At 36.6% G+C, this 20,969-nt stretch overlaps 1 protein-coding gene across 5 annotated transcripts in view; it reads right to left on the bottom strand.

The window, feature by feature from the left end:
• The window catches only part of hyd (E3 ubiquitin-protein ligase hyd), a 680,323-nt gene that overhangs the window by 183,579 nt on the left and 475,775 nt on the right, over positions 1-20,969 (bottom strand). For all 5 annotated transcript variants that reach the window (XM_090411567.1, XM_090411569.1, XM_090411568.1 and 2 more), the window contains 2 exons: positions 10,464-10,715; positions 5,188-5,441 (listed from right to left, as the gene is read on the bottom strand). In XM_090411567.1, coding sequence (XP_090267693.1) covers positions 5,188-5,441; positions 10,464-10,715 — 506 coding nt within the window. The remainder of the gene's footprint in view (positions 1-5,187; positions 5,442-10,463; positions 10,716-20,969) is intronic.

Here is a 20,969-nt window from a genome sequence, read left to right as displayed (position 1 = left end):
CTTCTGGTCACTTGCCAAAGCTGTCAGTCGCAACTTATGTCCATCTGTGCTTCCTCCTCTATCTCACCCTTCTGGTAGCATTGTAACATCACCTAAAGACAAGGCTTCATTCTTCTTGTTCACCTCCTATATATATATAGATGACAGGGCAAATTACCTTCTTCCTTGCCTAGATTGCATCTCATGCCTCTTGTAACCTTCTGCCAGAAAGATACCAGAAGAAGTTTACCTGTGTAGTCCATTTGGTTAAGTACTACAGTTGCATTTCCCTTATACACTTTGGTGATAACTATTTCTTTATTATTCTTCATTTCCAGACTCCCAAAGTCCGGAATGGCCATTACGTCCCATAGTGGATAGCACTGATTCTCCCACAAACAAATTAGCTAAACATTTGGCCAAAGCGCTCACACACTATAATGACAACACACCATCACACACAAAAAACAGCCCACTTCAAAGCCAGCATAGAAAACCTTACACTCCAACATAGACATAATGGTCAGCTTTGACATCTCCTCCTTATTCACAAATGTCCCACTCAAGGAAACTTTAGAGCAATTCCAAGCTAAATTTCCTCCCAATGTCTCAGCCCTATTTCAGTTCACAATGAACTCAGGCTATTTCGTTTGGCAGGGAAAATTCTACAAACAAATAGAGGGGCCAGCCATGGGTTCACCACTCTCCCCACTCTTGGCTAATTTCTTTATGGAAACCTTTGAAGAAAAAGCCTTAGCCTCTGCCCTGCAAAAACAAACCAAATGGCTTCGCTATGTCGATGATGTTTTCGACATTTGGCCACATGGCTCTGATACACTCCTCTCCTTCTTAACACACTTAAACAACCTACAACCCAGAATCAAGTTCACTCTGCAAAAAGAGGAAAATAACAGCCTCCCTTTCCTAGACACACTAGTCGCCCACCAGCCTGATGGAACCTTGGTTTTAGAAACCCACCTATACAAGCAGGAACATTCACCAACAATCCCCCCCCACACACACACACAACAATATGGAGTGGTGAAGACAACATACAACAGAGCAAAACTAATCTGTTCAAATGACAAGACCCTAAACATTGAACTAAATCATATCTTCAACACTTTCTCAGCCAATAGCTATTCCCCCCCACAAAAAAAATCCAAAAAACATTGAAACCAGTAACCCCCCCCCCCTTCCCAACAAGGATTACTCTAAATCCATCACCATTCCCTACATCCGAGGCATCTTGGAAAAAATCATCAAAATCTTAAAAAAACATGACTTGACCTCTTGTTACAGACCATACCGAAAATTGGCATCTCTTATCAGCTCCACTAAAGACCAACCACTTTCCCTAGACCTACCAGGTCCCTTGCAGCTGTAAACTGTCTTACTTAGGCCAAACAGCGAATATCAGAATTTCGGAACACAAGGACAGCCACTCTGGTCTTGCAGACCATGCTCTGGATACACGCCACAGAATGCGGTGGAAGAAAGCTACAATAATATACCGTAGCAAGTTCAAATTCGAAAGACTATTCATGGAATCAGCCTCAGCCCTAAGAAACTCTCCAAATCTCAACAAATTTGGTTGTATGAGACTGCCCCAAATTTGGGAGGCTTACATCAGCAGACCTTCAAGCCCAACAGCCAAGAATACCTACTTAGCCCACTAGGGGGCACCATCAGAACTTTTAGGAGGACAATAACTTCCTCACTTCATTCTCAGTTACTGTGTTGTGGTGCCTACTTGCATGTGCCTTTTTTGTAAGTTCCTTTGAAGATGGCAACGTGACGTTGCCGAAATATCAGAAATATTTATTAAAGTTTAATTTAATTTATATTCTTATGTACGTTGTCAATTCCTTAAGTTATTTAGTAAGAAATAATGTTCTAAACAAAACCAATAAGTCTCCATAGTTCTCTAACTAGCTTGCACAACAAATCTAACAAATTTGGAATGAAAATCAGTCATAAAAACCAATGCTATGAAAATAGGCAGGTCCACATGGAGGCTTTTGTGTTTGTGTGTGTGTGTTGGAGAACAATTTATTCTAGAATCATTTTTTAGCTTTTTAGTACACTACATTTACTTCTGAGATAAGTTTTTTAAAAAATTTTTTAAACAAATCTTTGGCAGAAAATTAGAACCTTGTTTAAATATTTTTTTTCTTCTTATGATTCAATTATTTTCATTAATCACCAATGCACTCAGCATTAGAATTTGTTACTGTAGGAAAACATGAAAAGACTGTTATACGATCTTAACTACACATTAGCATTATGAACATTATATAATGAGATTTTTTCTTTTTTTCAAAATCACTTTATATAGAAAGAGAAGAAAGCCATTACCGACTGAGAGTTCGGATTGCTTTAGCTTGATTTTGGAGCCAAATTATATAGAGAGAGCTTATGAGAATACAATCCTTGGCATTGAAGTAACCTTAGCTGCATTACTTAAAAGACAACAAATGCTGACCAAGAGTCCATATATTTGCCTTATTTTAGTGATTTTTATAAAGGTTTCACTGGCCAGACAGCTGTTTCTAATTGGTTGGTTCTCTTCAGAGACCAGGCAGAAACCTAAGAGAGCAAGAATTTCCATTCAATGATAACGCAATCTGAACTCTCAGTCAGTAATAGTAATTACCAAAGAAAGAGTCACATGGCTTTATTTTTAGCAATGTAAATTATATATAAAAAGTGGACGTTACAGATCCAACATTCTGGTCAAATTTTCAAAACATCTGATGTTTCCACTTCAATTCAGGTTTGAAATATAAATTAAAGATACCAAGATATTATATACTTGGTTCTTTATCCAAGTGTAAGCAAACAAAGTTTGTGTCTGAAGTATTTTCAGGACTGGGGTAACTCGTGGTAAAGGTGGTATGACTTTACATTATTTGTTTTAGTATCCCATAATGCAAAGCACATCTCCTTGTGGATATGTATAAATTATGCCCAGTCCTGAAAATACTTCGGGCACAAACTTTGTTTGCTTACACTTGGATAAAGGATTAAACCAAGTAAATAATTTCTTGGTATCTTTAATTTATAATATAACCAAGTGAAAAAACTTCCAACCTTTCTCTAATCCAGAGTAATTTAATAATAAGGTGTGACACCTGGCAACTGGTATAGGGAAATATGACTTCTGCATTACTTCAACTTTGGTATCACTTGGGGTTTGGCTCTCACTGAAGAGACCTCAATTAAGGTTGAAAATGGTCTGGGTAGTGACCCTCCTCAAAATGCATAGCATTATACATGTCCACAAGGAGATGTGCTTTGCATTAAGGGATACTAAGGCAAGTTATGTGAAGTCGTACCATCTTTACCACGAGTTGCCATAGTCCTGAAAATACTTCAGGTGCTTACACTTGGATAAAGGATGATTAAACAAGTATATAATTTCTTGGTATCTTTAATTTATAATACAACCAAGTGAAAAAACTTCCAACAGGTTTGAAATAATATTGGATCTTTAATATATACACTATTTCTAGATAATATATGTCATCAAAATTAAGCCATGTGGCTCTTTCTTTGGTAATTACTGTTGTAAACCGACTGAAAGTTGTGTTATGAAAAATACAACTAGCTGATATTGGATTGCTTTAGTATGGGAGTTCTTGCTCTCTTAAGGTTTCTGCCTGGTCACCTAAAAGAATGGAAGGTTCATGCACTCTAGCAGTTTGTTGCCTCACTGAGCAAAAGCTTGGCTTGGTGGCAATATACTTGCTTCTGGTTGTTCTGGGGCTGAGATTTGGATCGTTGATCAGACAAAGCAGAGCACAGAGATTTGTAAGAGTTTTTGGAATTGGAAATTTAAACAATTGAATTGCCTGGTCTCTGAAGAGAACTATCTTACTTCAGTATAAGTAACCACAAAGGAGCTCGTGCAGAAATTATCCCCAGATACTATCGGACTAACATGTCATCTCATTAGACAAACATCACCCAAATGAATAAATCTGTTATCTCTAAAATCCAAACAGTTCTACTCAAAAATCTTCCAATTTCATAACCACTTAGCACTGAACTTGAATATCGATATAGGAATTTTTTCAAGTAGCTTCTACAATCTTTGTTTCCATCCTCCAGGCACGACCTGTCCTGGAGAGTAGCACACAGGACCTTTCCAGTGAAGTGAATAAAATATAGTAAATTTCAGACCAACAGCACAAATTGTTTCAAATGTGTACAGCTTAAAACAGTTAATCATTCACTTCTCTAATAAGATGTATTTGGTTTCATATTAATATGGCCCCCCGCATGCTCCCATTCTGACAGTAGATCAGTAGATGAAGTTGTATTTCTGCAACTTTCTCCATCACTCAAAATCATCATCTTTCTAATTATAGAATTGAAATAGAATTTATGAAGAATCAAGAAAGGGGATGCACAAAACCCTGTAAGCAAGTTATACTCTACAATAATTGGAGCTTTCTACAGTTTTATCCCGAAATTTTTGCCTTTGGAACAGTCCATTTTGGAGAACTTTCAGTTCATAAAGTATTGGTGAACATCACCAATGCTATGTAGGTCAAGAAATGGCAGAATTCAAATCTATCTGACTTCGTTTGTTTACCTTTAATCAGCAAGTGATCCAATGTGTAATGTAATGTCTCTGGGGGAGAGAGAAAGAGAGAGAGAGAGAGAGAGAGAGAGGGGGGGGGGGGTTATGAAACCATGGACAGAGAAGGCCAACACAAGGTAGGTTAGCCTCAAGGTGACTTCCACCCAGGTATGAACTTCACCCACTCACTTTCCTTGTTCATGCTTTCTGGAGCAGTATGCAGACCATAGCAATTCAGATATCAAGAGGGTGGAAGGAAGTTGGTTCTGATATCAGAACCAACCACTGATGAAAGTTCTTCATCTTTCAAGCTTTCTGCCAGGTATCCAACAAGAACAGTAACGCCTATGCACTACGACGGTTTGTTTGCTGTCATACAAGCCATGGCAACTCTGATGCTGAGGATTTTATTCTCATAAGCTCTGTCTGGTCAAAATTTCAAAGTTCCTAAGTTTTTACATACATTCAGCTTTGAAATAATAAAGGATCTTTAATATCCACTTTCTACATAACTTTATATAATATTTTTAAAGAAGTGGCCAAAGATTTAATTTAATTATCACATTTAATTATCTTTATTTAGTTAGTTAGCCTATCTTTAATTATCACTTAATATTTACCTGTAGATTCATTGATTCTTGATAGGAAACATCTAGCACTCGTGGTAAGCTTGGCACCAGGGCATGATAATCTTGCAACATTGTTAATAAGTCAGCTATCTGACGTACTACAATTGCAAAAGCTCTAGCTAAGCAAACAGCAGTTGTTGCCATAGTAACTGCACATTCTTGAGTAACTGCAGCGGCGACTGAGGTGGTACCTGCTGTGGTTCGTCTTATTGAAGCAGGATCAATGTAAATAAGTCCACTCGAACCTATTAAAAAGAATGCAATGTTATAAATGAAAGTGTTCAGAATGAAACATACTTGTCCTCATTATTTATATTTATTGAACTTGTCTATTTAAAGCAAGGAAATGAATTCTAACATTTGCCTACATAGCGCAGGAAAACCAGTTGCTCAGCATCTCTTTACAGTCAAACTGCATACTCACCAAACCTACTACTCTCAGTCATCATTCATCAATTCATTCCAACCATCTCAATTCTATGAAAGTCTTTCCTGTGAAGAATTTCCCGAAAACTACAACCTTCTTCAATTTAAGAAGAATATTAAGATTACTCTGCTCCTGACTCCTGCCCACATGCAGCATTAATTTGCTATAGGCCCTTCGGGGAAAAGAGGGAGTAGCTATAGTATTCAACACTAATTATGAGGATAATCATAATTAATGTTGAATTATGATTATAATTCAACACTAATTAATTGCCTCCCGAATAGCAGGCAATTTTAAATAGAGTGATGTGGGCAAATATCAAAATGGGGAACTGGACAATGAGACTTAGTTGTGCTTTTCTGGCATTAGAGAAGGGAGCTGGCACAATGAAAATGAAAAACTTGCTCCTTGTTGGAGATCTAAACAGCAGAGTAGGAATTGATTACCACACACACACACAGAAATGTTTAGTGAAAATTTGGAGAAAACAGCAAAGCTAATAATAATGGTAAATGCCTGATGGATTAGTTACTACTAACCCAATGTTCCAACATACGAATGAGCACAAATTCACAAGGAGAGAAGATGCAAAAAATAAGAAAAGTCTCACTGACTATGTTACAGTTGATAGTGATGTATATGTTGATGTATACTCTTGTCCTGAACCCACTGGTTCAGGACAAGAGTATACAGATGTTATTTTTTTTATTGTTGTCTGTTTTATTTTATTTTTTATGTTGTTATTGTTATTATATATGTAAAACTCTACATTTCTATATTGACTACCTCTTAAAACTCTTTCAAAGAATAAATCTTGTCTTGTTTAACCCTCAATTATATCCCCAGTTTGCTGCTCCTTTGTTGTAATGCTTTGTGGCCTCTCCTTCAATCTTAAATCATGTGCAAAGTCTTCAAACAAGGAGAATTCTCCCTGATCTATAAATTCTGGGGTCAAGTCCTTTTCAGAATCAAGAAAATTTATTTGTTTAGCTGTGCCATCTTGATTCCTATACAAAAGAGAACTTCTTGTCAGGGATTTGACCTACAGATTATCACGATTCCAAATAGTTATCAAAGCCAAACAAGCCTTTACTAATAATTCTAAACAGCAGTCATGACAGTTTCTTGCATTTTTTACTTATACAGGTTTGATATTTTTAGCAGGTGGTGCATTGGCTTGGAAGTCATACACGTATTTTGGGTTAAGAAACAAAGAAATTTATTCATTCTAAAATACAATACATGTTAATCAAAACTATGCTAAATGAAGGTCCCTAAAGTTAATTATGCAAAAATTTACAAACAAGATTCAGTTCACAATCGGTATCTCTCATTAGGTGATATTAACAAATTCAAACTGTCCTTAACCTGATTACTTAACACTAATATAGGGATGAATGCCCTATTTCTTCCTCAATTAATGCACATACAACACATCGACTTCAAACTAATCTTAAACTAATGACAATTCTTGTAATTCTACACTTCTATAACTATAAAGATCCTTATTAGAGGAATAGGTACTCGAGTCCTAAAATCTGTCTTAACAAGTCTGATCCACAGGAAATTTTAAGCTGTAGCTCGCTCTGGCCTAAGAATTACACAATACAATAAGAAATAAAGCTTTATGTTACCAACCAGACGAGCTTTATGTTACCACATGCTGTTTGTCCCATCGCATGGATGACTATGATTGGACAAGCCTGCTATTTTGACCATATTACCGCTATTGAACGACTTCCGCTCGACTCCGCCACCTCGAAGCTACGACCCACCACACGGAAAACCATAAGGGGGAAGAAAACACCAAAACTTGAACTAGGAATGAAAAAGGCAAAAAACCGCAAACTCACATCGCTGAGACTTTTATATGCTCCGTGTCTGTTCTCCCTAATACGTCATTGATTTGCAGACGCCACCTAATTCTCCTTGCACACTGCACCTTCTCCTCTCATTGCATTTCCGCGTGGGCAGCTTGCACATGCCTTAGGTTCATATAACAACTGCCTGCGGTCATGTTTATAATCGGATTACAATAGTTTACTCTAAACTCTGACCTTGTTGTTACAATGTCACCTCTACATTACCTTAATTCTTGTCAGTTATTTAAGGACCGTTTACAAAATATTTACATAGAGAAATTACATGAATGGACTATTATTACTCTATATACAAAGATTTCTATTATTATCTATTTACAAGTAATTCTTTTTAGGAGATTTCTTTGCACTTCAGTTAACTCCTGAATGAAATACTCAAAGATAATTTAAGTGTTCATTCCAGATTTAACACAGAGGATTTGAAATTGGAAGTGATGACTATTTAGTTTTAAGTAAGATAAAATTAAATTTAATATTGAAAAGAAAAGTGTATAAAAAGTTTTAAAACAAATCAAAGTTGAGCAGCTTTCAGAAGTGAACTATGGAGTGAAATACAGAAACATCACTGAAGAAACAATTGAAAGAGTATGAAAACAAGAACTGAAGCTTGAAGATTCAATGGCAAATCCTGAAAAAAAAAAAAAAAAATTATTGATTGATTCGGTCAGAGAGGTATGTGGTGAGGTTGAATGATGAAAAATTAGAACTCCATAGTAGACTCAGGAAGTTAAATAGGCAGCGAAGGAAAAGAAGAAAGAATATCAAAAGTTCCTGGGAAGTAAGTCAGCTTGTGCTCTTAAAGAAGACAGAGAAAAATGTAAGAAATTGAAGCATTGTGTAAAAACTAACTAAAGTCATGGGAAGACTTTGGTAAGCACATAGAAAATAAATATCAGGAAAGTGGCAAAATAACCTGGAGGCTATTGAAAAAACTTAGAAATGGAGGAAAAAAGTACTGTAAAAGGAATCATAGATGATAAAAGTGAAAGCTGAAGATAAAGACATTCCAGATGGTTGGAGTAATTACCTTGAAAGACTGCTAAATGAAAGATGCAGACTCCCAACAGGAATACATATCCATACTTGAAGCAGAAAATGTTATCAAAAACCCGAAATTTGGAAAGGCAGATGGGATAGATGAAATTTGAACAGAAATGCTCAAATTGCCCCAAAATACTCTCTTGAGCACTTTGCTATGAGAATTTATTTCTGGAAAATAAAGCATTATATCAGCCTGAAAACACCAAATTTCAGAGCCTAATAAATTCGAAAGAACCTAATTCACGAGTCCTTGAAAACACTGTGCAGAATTTCTTGAACACTGAGGGAGCCTAGTGAGCTGAAACATTCCCCATTGGGTAGAATAAAGCAAAATACTGGTGATCTTCCTCTTTTAAAGGTATCTGATAGAAACACTGTTAAGATCAAGCTTTGAAAAGACTTTGGCACTACTTAATTGAGTCATAAGCTCCTCTATATGATGAAGAGTCAATGGGTTCTGTAACCTTATTTACTGCCTTTAGGTTTTTCTTGTTGTCTTTATCCATGAAAATGCCTCGGTTACTGTTAAACAAAATACTGGATTTAAATATCAATTTTACTTCTGTGCTGTTAATAAACCATTCAAGTTCTTTATTACTATATATATAACCAACATCCGATCTATTACTAAATATGACAATAAATCTTTGCTATGAACTTATCAAGATTGTTCTCACTAATAATGACAGAATGCATCCTAATTGCCAGTATGCATTCTGTCACTATCAGTCATTGAAAATGTCACTCGAGTCATCTCACTTTTGGAAAAATGCTATAGAGGAGTTTGAAGAAACCAAGTAATTGCTCTTAATATCTCCAAGGCATTCATGATGTTTGGCACAACATCTATTAAGTTCCATTGTCAGGTCTGTCTTCTGCAACTCAGCTTTTTCTCTAAGTGCACATTACATGGGATAGTGAATGGATCTTTATCTTCAACCTTTACAAGTAATTCAAGTACATAACAGGATTCTTTTGCATGCTCTGCAAATCCAATCCACAGTTTTGCAGAGGTCGTCATATGGAACTCCTCTTCCTACACTGACAATTTTTGCATTACACAAATCTACAAAAAGCCTGTTGTCCAAACCATTCTTCAGCGAGTTTCTGATAATTTTTTTTTTAACCTGAATGCTAGTAAAAGTCTCTTTGTCTTCTAGTCATACTAATGAAATTTCCCAAATTTTAGATACCTCAGGAAAACTCCAAACTTTCTTGGCATAAATGAATCACATATACTGCCTCACCACCGAAGACATTAGGTTCTTGCTTTTGGGCTAAGCATTACTTTGCTTTTGAAAAGCCATTAAACCTCATAAAAATTCACCCATCAATTAAATACTGCTGTCATATTTGTGGCGATGTCTATAAGACTCCACTAAAAATACCTGACTCAATACTGAAAAAAGAAATTAAGTTGGAGAATCATTTTGCATCAACCTCTTTAACAAAGAAATTTGTTTTCTATTTCACATAGTTTTCTACAGATATTCTCACATTACTGTTCACTGGAAGTGGCAATGATAATTCCTCACTCTCTTCTAAACCACTTAAGACACAAGTTGTGGCTGGTAACTACGCATTTCACGCTCCAACTTCAAATTGACCGGAGAAAATTTTCTTCCACTTCATACATTTTATCTAATGCTGTCACTCTGGAACAACTTTTCTTCTTATTTTTTTACTTAAAGAGTAAAATCTACTGCTTTTCAAATCCAAAGTTACCAAATTTTCTTCTTTTGTGGGTTTACAAATAACAGATTATTCAACTTATTCAAATAAAAAATAAAAATAAATAAAACAAGAAATTAATGATTAATATAGTCTGGAAAAACCAATCTAATATTAAATAACAAAAAATCATCAAGCAATTACTATGAGAAAGACAGAAAGAACAAGATTTACAGAATGAAACATACCTAATCTACCGGAGGTGGTAATAGTACCACGTCCTGGTTCTCTCTGTCGTAGAGCCCACTGCATATGTTGAGGTGCAAGATTAGGTCTTGGTCCTGTTGTGCCAGTTGTGCTCCTACGTTCCAACTGTTCATCAAGAAAAGCAAGTTCTTCAGTATCTGGCTCTGTTTCTCCAGCTTCACTTTCTTCTTCATCTTCAGCATTTGAAGATTCTGCTGAGTCATCCTCAGAAAAATAAGGCAGACTTGCAACTCCTACAAAAAAGATAAAATAAGAACATAAAACAAATTTACTATTTCAACTGCAAAAATTATTTAATATGCTTCAATGAAAATACTGTGATTCTCTTATATTTTTCAGGTTTTCTTCACTAGAATTTGAATTGGGTTTGAAGCTATACTGGGTGAGGACAATTTGTTCCCTTTTTCTGATTTTCTGAATATTTTACTAGATCAATTAGAGCATTTTTAGTATATTGTGGTATTTAGTGTAGCTATTGTATTTAATGCATTGGCTAATATATTTGTAGATATACAATTGCTTTGAAAGAAGTCAATGGACACACCATAGTGTGAGGAATAAACAACCATGGCACCCACCTTAATAATATACTATCCCAGGACAATAATTACTGATTGTCGACCTGGGGGGGGGGGGGGCAATTTGTTAACAATTTGCCAAATAGATAGGCCTGCAACATGACATCCTATCACAACGTCTCTTTCAAACTTCGTCAGTTCCCTTCTCGTAGCCATTTCACCCAGACACAGTTTCACTGACTTCGGAGCATCATATTCCTCCAATTTATACTGGCTACAAACACGATTTGTAACATGACACAATTCATCTTGTCCATGGGGGTGTCCATTGACTTCTTTCCAAGTTAGTGTATAATTTTGTGTGCGATCTGTAAATTCTCAATCTGTGTTTATAATCAGTATTCCACAATCCTGATATCATTTTTAACACACACTCTCCGCTATCAGAATCACCATGAAAACCTGGAGACCAGACCTGTGTTAACAAAATCAACAATCCCACCAATATAATATAAAATTATATTGGTGGGATTATGCTAGAAGAAACAGATCAGATTAGGAATCTTGGAGTTTCAGTACCCAGAACATTAAAGTTCATGGGCCATACAGTAAAAATTGCAAATACAATTCGGAGGATAATGAGAATGCTGAAACGATCCTTGACATGTCAATGCCTCTTTACAAGGCCTTAATAAGACCCCACTTGGTCTTTCGTGCACAGGTCGGTCTCCTAGGTTTCCGTGGCGATGAGAGTACAAAGGAGAGCATTAAAAATAATATCAGGATTGTGGAACACTGATTATGAAGACAGATTGAGAATTTGTAGACACTAGAAAACAGGAGAAAGAGTGTGAAATAACTGAGACTTGCAAACTTCTGAAAAGATCATACATAATATCAGTAGATGGAATTTTTCATTTTACAGAAGTTGGGGAAAGAACAAGAGGGCATCCTTGGAAGTAGAGAATGAATACCGTCCAGAACGTGAAAGCTAGATTTTTCTGTCACAGAATAGTACATAATTTGAGTGGATTGCCATTGAATGTTGTGTGTGCAAGTAGTGCGAATGAATTCAAGAACATGCATGACAGCTGGTGTGAGAAGTATGTGAGACCTCCACGGAGCTAGGGGCTCATTAAGAATAATAATTAAATGAATTTTGACATCAAGAGTCCAGTGAAATTAATTATTGAGGTAAAACCTACTTAATGCAGAGTGTCAGGGAAAATTAGGTTATTATGGAAAGAATGTGGAGAATATATGTAAGTGTAGATAGTATCAAAAGTGATATAAATATAAATATCAATGGCCATGATTATGAATCTGGTGAAGGAGTGAACCTGTACATACAAGATTCAAAGTTATTGAGGACATGTAAGACAGAAAGCGAAAGTTGTCAAAATGAGTTAAGAAGACTGCAAATTTAAGCATATAAAAAGGCAGGAAGTAACATGTTGCATTTATATATAAATGCTAGGTGCCTCAGGACCAAAAAGGTTGAGTTTGCTGCCTCGGTGAATATGTTGTGGCCTAAGATTTTTAGTATCAGTGAAACTCAGTTCCAGTTACTACCTCTCAGTGAAAAGGAAATACTAATTTTAGGAAGGGCAGAACAGATAGGAGAGGAGGCATACTACCAATGATGATCGAATCCATTTAGGATAGAAACTCATGAAAGTAATATTATAAATAATGTTCCATGTAGCTGTGAGTTTGAGTCCTGGTATTAAATTTGGAGGCAAACAGGATAAAATACACAGCAGAATATTGATAGAGACCTAGCAGTTTTGCAGCCAAGTGCTGCTGAGGATGATGAAATGCACTGCCAAATTACCTTGATATGTACTAAATAAGTAATCATCACGAGTGACTTCAATTATACGAACAATGACTGGATACTAGAGAAAACTCATGTGAAAAAAGCAATGCAAGGATAAAGAGTATTAAATTTCATTATAGTGCCTGAAAGGCTCTAAAATAAGAATGTGACTATTCTGCAATAAGCTGGTGACAATAATCATGCATACCGACTCGGGAAGTAGCTAAGTATATGAATATTTTAATTAGGAAAGGTTACGTGCCGCTGAACTACAAAGATGGAAATTATGACAAGCACAATACAATACCACTGACATGCAATTTCCCATTGGGGACATAGGAAAAGGGATGACAGTTCAATGTCAATAAATGTAAAGTCATGCACTTTATGTAAAGGCATGATTAGATATCCAATGTTGTATTAAATTGGATATCTGTGGGATTATGCAAAAAAACTAATCAGACCAAGGATCTTGTAGTTTTAGCAGATAGGAAGTTGATGTTCAGAGCCATGTAGTAAAGATCATCATCAAATTCCTGACATGTACACCCTTAAAGGGTGTACAGGATATGATAGTACTACATGAAAAATTTACATCATTACTAACTTCCTATCTACAATTTCCCTCTAAATCAGTCTGTTACTTGTCAAGACTCGAACATTATCAGATCTTATATTTCTATCATCTAAGGCACTTTGTACCATGTAGCAAAGATTGAAAATACAATTCAAAAGATAACTGCAATGCTGAAACAAATTTTGACATGTAAATATAAGGAACACATTTTTGCCTCTTTACAAGGCCTTAATAAAACCACACTTGGACTACTGTGTGCAAGTCTGGTCTCCTGGTTTCCATTGCAATTCTAATACAGTGGAGAGAGTGCAAAGGAAAATGTTAAAAAATGATATCAGGATTGTGGAATGCTGATAATGTAGACAGACTGAGAATTTGTAGACTGCAGACACTAGAAACAGGAGAAAGAGGGGTGATATGATCGAGACTTACAAACTTCTGAAAATGTCATACAGGATTTCAGTTGATGGAACTCTTCATTTTATGGAAGGTGGGGAAAACATGAGAGCACCCTTGGAAGCTGAAATACCATCAAGAAGGGGGTGAGATCGAGATTTTTCTCTTATAGAGTGGTGCATGATTGGAATGAATTGCCACCGGATTTTGTGCATGTGTGCAAGCAGTGTGAATGAATTCAAGAACAAGTATGACAGTTGGTGCATGTAGTATGTGGCTTCCCTTAATGAGTTCTTGACTGCCTGGAGGTCTCTCTTACCACTACTAATAATATTCAATCTTATGGTATCAATTATTTACCAGCAGTCCATGAAAAGCTTTGAAAATATGCATGTGGGGGGCAGTATCTCGATGTGTCGAGTTCCAAGAACAGAAGACTGCAGTTCAAGAATGTGGAAGTAAAATGTATATGCAATCTTCATAAACACACACATAAAGTGATGGGAAAGGAATCTTATGAAAATAAGTATGAAATGAATTGTAAGATCTATAAAGTGCCAGCCAGAAAAGCTAAGATTACCATAAAAAATAATAAAAAAATCTGCTAATGCCTTTTATTCCCTACAGGGAGGGGCAAAGTTATTCTAGCTCTAAATTTTGGAGACTGAGGGATACTCAATTTCCATTGTAGCCAAGTAGAGATAGCTGAGCCTCTGGGTTTATCGATTGATTGATTGAGAGAGCGAGCATGTGCCCATATGTAGAAAACATAATTTAAAAAAAAAGTTTTCCCAGTACATATGAAGACTAATTTGAACGCAAGCATTTTTCCGAAATTTTAAACCACATTGAGGATAAAAGCTAAATACATGGTAGGAGTGAAATGGATAAATCACAAAAATTATGCAGGAGATGCTGAGAAAGAAGATGTTATGGAAGAGATATAAAGAACGGGGTATCCTTCAGTAGCATGAGGAGTATAAGGTGCAGGAAAGGAAGGTGATGAGTGTAGTAAGGAAAGAGAAATTACCATATATGGAAAAGAGTAAAGCAAACAGCAAGTAAAACAACATTTTAAAGAATTTTACGGTTACTGTATGTTCCTAGTAGAAGAAATGGTTATTATGGAAGAGTGACTTTAAAGAGTTGATGGAAGTGGAACATGAGTCATACAGCTGAAGATACAATGGAAATGTTTAATGAGCATTTTGTTAGTGTATATCACATATAAGGGTTAAGGAGCAGTGTTGAATAGTAAGAGGAAAGAGAACAGAAGGCTGACAGTTCAAGAATGGGAAGTACTTGGAACGTTAAGTAACCTTGATGTTAACGAGGCTGTGGGACTGGATGGAATGTCACCATTTATCTTAATGGAATGTGCAAAGGAGATGGCAGTGACCTTGATTATAGAGAGTCTGGTAACAAGAACAGTCCCAGAAGAGCAAAAAGAAGGAAGAATAGTGCTACTGAATAACGGAGAATCTAATTCAGAAGTGTCAAAATACAGGCCAGTGCACATATCAAGTGTAATGGTGAAGGTTAGGAGGGTGACTAGAGATAGAATACAAACCTGGATTGATGAAGATGGAAAACTCTCAAGAGAGCAGCATGGGTTTGTTAAAGGAAAATCATGCTTTAGTAACTTGATTACATTTTATAATAGGGAGACTAGTGTAATGGACAGAAGAGACGTTCACATTGTGATTTTTCTGGATTTTGATAAAGCATTTGATTGAGTACTGCATGATCAACTATTATTGAAAAAACTGAGCAGCATGAAGATTAGTAGTCATTTGTCATGACTATCCATCATGACAAATGACATATCAGTTTCAATAAGGGATGGATGACTGATATGAACCAGCAAGTTGTGTATGGAGGTGCAGTGTCTTGAAAAAGGAAACTGATGGAGGGGGATACCATCAGTTTATAAGGATAAACTTCATCCTCTATCATACCCTGGAGTGTATGAAGTTCCCTGCGACTTTGACTTGGCCTACTATGAGCAGACAGAAGATATGTTAACATTTGCCTGGAAGAACATAAAAAGTACATTTGCTACCATTATTATGGCAAGTCAGGACAGCAGACCACACTATGGACACCCCTTCACACAGCATTAGATGGAGAAAAAAAACTAATGCACCATTTAGAAGTCATTACAGATCCTAAAGATTATTTTCTGAGTCAGCCATGGCCATGAAGAATTCTCCTAACCTGAACAAATACGGTTGCATTAATTTGCCAAAAATTTGGGAGACCGTTTTCTTAAGAGCAACTCACACATAGCTGTAATATTTTTTTCCCCGAACATTAGAGGGCACTAAAATAGGACTTCAGATCTTTTGTCCATTACAATTGTATTGTTTCACTTACTCGTTGTTGCATATACATGCTGTGTTTTGGCCTGATGATGCTGATTTGAAATTCAACAAAATATAAGCAGTTAATAAAACATCATTTTATAAAATAGTTCATTTGGGGTTGTTAATATCATTAAAAATTGTCATGAATAACCATCAACATGTAAGCTTATCTGATTGGAGAATTACTGCTTAAGATAATGAGTGATGCAAGAATGAGAAGTTATCCCTGCTTCGAAGTCTCCATGTAGAGTACACGGAAACCTGTAAGTAATGCTAATGCTAACATTTCGAGTTGACTTCAAAGAATGATAAGCACTTGATCCACTAGTTTTGTTCATTAAAAAAAAAAAGCCAAATTGTTTATTGACTTTTACATAAAATTTAATCTGAACTTAGTGATAAATGTAAGCTATAAATTAAACTACAATTAAAAATGAAATAATGTATATATTCAAGAGAAATTTAATCAGGAATACATATCAATTCTTGAGACAGAAATGCCATGAAAAACCTGATACGTCTAAAGGAAAATGGAATAGATGACATGCAACTATAAATACTCAAATATTGAGATATAAAAGTTTTATAGTGGAATGACTGCCCTGCATAATGAATTCCAGATGACTGGAGCAGCATTTTTATGGTATCCACTGATAAAAAGGGAAATAAAACAATGTGAAAATTACATTAAATACTATATATAATAACAATTAAGTATGGAGGACTAGGGAATTATCAGGTAGAATGTCTCGATAAAAAGAATGGGACAGCAGTTTTTTTTTTAATTTTTTAGCAAAAATATGGTGAATACTCCATATAATTGTAACACACACACTTGATGCAATGGATTTACTTGGCTATATTAAATAAATTTAATAACTAGAAGCTAAAAGATCCTGAAATCGAAAAATACTATTTTTTATTTTAGAAAGCATAACTAGTTTCATCTTCTTAGAAGACTTCATTTGGTGTATAACATGAGAGAGAGAGAGCTGTAAATTAACTTGAAAACATATTGCTAAAATTTGAAAGCAACCTGGACGCCATGGTATTGCTGGGCACATTCATGTGTATACTACAATGTTATGTGTATGCCAAACCTGGATAACTGAAGAGTGACTTACGGCTAAGGTTAGTAATAAGATGGGTAGCACTGAGAACAATTTCTGTTGGTTCCACAATTCTTCTCTCCAGTTCATTGTAGCATCTAAAAATGTTTTCTGATTTGTTAAAGATCACTGGATGAGTGACAGAATCTTCATCGTTAGGTTGAGCAGAATTAAGAACGTGATTAGATAGAGTGCTGGCTGTAGTCCTGTTATAAGTGATGTCTCTCATATGTTCTTCTATATGCAATTCAATGGATTTCTCTGTCTGACGAAAATAGGCACAATGCAGTTATACCAAAGACAGTAAACTTCAGGATACTTTAGGCTGTCATGAGGTGTACTGAGCAAGGAATAGAATTTGGATAGAGTAAAAGAAGTGTGGATATTAAATTTCTTGAGAATTTTAGCTAACCTTGGTGAACAGAGCTGATATATACTAGATATGAAGACTTTTACATAAATGTGATCTTTAGTATGGTGAGCAGGTGAATTAAACAGCAGCTTATGAACAGTTGGTTTAGGACAACTGTTTTTCTGAAAGGTTATAAGAAGGAACCATAGTTCTTTGGTGATACTTTGATGTCATTTATAGCTCTTACTCGCTTGAAATATATTTTTTGTATTTCTCTGTTCATGTTATGCACCTGATGAAATCTTCTACATCGTTAAATTTATTTAACACACACACACACGCACGCATGGATGGACGGACACCGTAGTATACATGTCTGTCTGTCATGTCTGTGTGTGTGTGTGTTAAGACAGATATGGCTTATGTAGTATAATCCATGAATAAAAATTAATTAATCAACTATGGCTTATGACTTATCGTGTCCATCTTTATTAACAGTGATTTTATAAACTAACAACTGGTATACATCTAATGAACTTAAACTAGATTATTATTATTATTATGGGAAACTCCAAGAAGTCCTTAGATTCATTGAGGGAGGCACTAATATATCATGTCAAGAACAACTATTCAACATTCACACAGTATCTATCATACTCGCCTTGAACTCATTCACAGTCATGGTACCCACAACAGACTCTGGCAGCTTATTCCACTCATTCACCATTCTCCAAGTAAAAAACCTAGTTCTAACAACCTTGCCAAGTTTCCATGGCCCCCAAGTCCTCCCACCACCAATCCTGTTATGAAAAATATCCTCTGAATTAATCTTACAGAAACCTTCAGTAATTTGAATGTCTCAATCATATCACCCATTTTCTGCCTATCAACCAATTCTGCAACAGACAAATCTTCAACCTGTTCTCATAAAATTCATTCCATAGACCTGCTATCATCTTGGTCACTCACCTCTGGATCTTCTACACCACCTCCCCCATCAAGAAGAAACCCTGACACCCAATTCTGGGCACAGTAGTCAAGATGGAGTCTTATCAAGGCTCGATAGAGAGGAACAATAATTTACTTGTCTCTGCTCGTCAAAGTATTCTTCAGTAACCAAGTGATTTGATGAGCTGATTTAGCCACTTTTGCAATGTGCCCCCTAAACTTCAACTCCCTATCCACCAACACTCCCAAATCTCTGGCCTCGTCAATCTCCTGGAGTACAGTTCCACCAATGTGGTATACTGCTGCTAATCTTTTCACCACAAAATGCATAACCTTACATTTTGCCATTAAACTGACATCCATTCTCCTTAGCCCAGTCCACCAAACTAACCAAATCATCCTGAAAGATTTTGACATCATGTGCATTCACTATTGCTCTACCCAACTATGCATCATCAGCAAACAAATGAACAGTTCCTCTCAGATCCTTTCCTATATTGTTAATGAACAAATTAAATAGTAATGGTCCAAGAACAGAACCCTGAAGCATGCCACTAGTCACAGGCCGTCTTTTGGACTCTACTCTTGAATAAACTGAAAAAGATGGTGAACAAAGCATCAAGAAGTCAGGCATGTCATTCATTGTTGCATTGTGTTGTATAAGTGTATAATATCCTAATTCACAGTCATGCAGCTCTTTGATGTACACCGATCAAAGCTGGTTTAAAATGAGTCCAGAAACCCTCCTCTAGAGATCAAACATGGAACTTTTTCAAGCCACTTCACGCTTCAAATAAGTCAAACAACGGTCTCACACCGGGCAATGTAACTTGCAGCTTGTTGATTGGAGAGTAAGTATGCTAACCACCCTGCCAAGCAGGCTGGCTAACATGCAAGTATCTTCCAGTGTTGAACATTTTTTCTGTATACTTCAAAAGAAAGTCTGTCATTGTCCACTACTGAGATAAGAACATCCTAAAAAGGAATTGTTCTATTTCTTTCAACATCTACTCTACTCTGAACTGGAATTTGTAGTTTAAGCTGTTGAGAAAGTTTGTGAAACTGTAAAGGGATGCATCTCAACCTTCCTAACTATACACTATTTAACTCCTTTCGACCCAAGGGAGGCATCTGTGCATATATCTGCTCTGACATACCCTGCCAGAGAGCAACTAACTTAGAATTGCCTGACTTCGACCTTCTTTGGTTCAAGATATCCCTCTCCCACTCAGTCAAATTCATCTGCTGTCTCTATCTCTCTCCTAATACCACCAATCACTCTGAGCTCTTTCATTTCCTCTCCCTAAAAGTCGATTTTCTCCAGTCCCACTCTCCTAACAGCGAAATCATCCTCCTGGGTGATTTCAACGTCCATAACACCAATTGGCTTTCCTCTTCCAGTTATACAGATCCTGTAGGCAGAGATGCTGAAACATTTGCAGTCACCAATGACCTCACACAAATCGTTCAAAAACCAACCAGAATACCAGATAACCTAAACCACTCCCCAAATACCCTAGATCTCTTCCTTACTAATGACCCCTCCAAATATGCAGTGAATGTAGTGAGCCCCCCTGGGCAATTCTGACCACAACTTAGTGCTCATCTCTTTCCCCATGCAACAACGCTTACACTGTCACTCCCACACAAGAGTAGTTTGGCATTATAACAGTGCCAAATGGGACAGTCTCCGAGCCTACTATGCTTCATTCCCATGGTTAGACTATTGTTTCCGATCTTCCAGTCCAAACATATGCACTTAACGCATCACCAAAGTGATCCTCACTGGCATGAAAACATATATTCCCCACACTACTCAGACCTGCCATCCCCTAACTAAACCCTAGTTTTCCAAAAAACGTGCCAAGACTGTACAAATGAAGAATCAGGCATACCACAACTGGCTCAAATCAAGAACCCCATCCTCATTCAATACCTATACTGAAGCCCGTAACAAATGCAAGAAAATTATCAATACTTCCAAAACAGAATTCGAACGGGCCAAAAGCATGAAGCTTGCAGCCTGTCCAAACAGCAGTCGTGCCTTTTGGTCTCTTGCCAAGGCAATTGGCCGTAACTTTTGCCCTACACTATTCCCACCTCTATCATACCCAGATGGCTCAATTGCAACATCACCCATAGAAAAAGCTAATCTCCTGGCATCATACTTTGCCTCCAATGCACACATAATTGACAATGGCAAATGCCCTCCAGTCACTCCAACTGCCCAACATATAATGATCCCTGTATTCTTTTATCAAAAAGACATCACAAACCTGTTGTCTAAATTAGACACTAAAAAGTCTCCTGGTGTCCGCACGGTTAGCCTAGTGGCTATGCGCTTCGCAACCATATGCCTGGGAAAGGAGTGTCCTAGGTTCGATTCCCATCGGTGACATGAG

The sequence above is a fragment of the Typopeltis vanoorti genome, chromosome 21 (genome assembly GCF_054136105.1).
Source record: "Typopeltis vanoorti isolate ZY-2024b chromosome 21, IOZ_Tvanoo_1.0, whole genome shotgun sequence".
NCBI lineage: Eukaryota > Metazoa > Arthropoda > Arachnida > Uropygi > Thelyphonidae > Typopeltis > Typopeltis vanoorti.
This window is presented reverse-complemented; position numbering and strand designations above follow the sequence as displayed.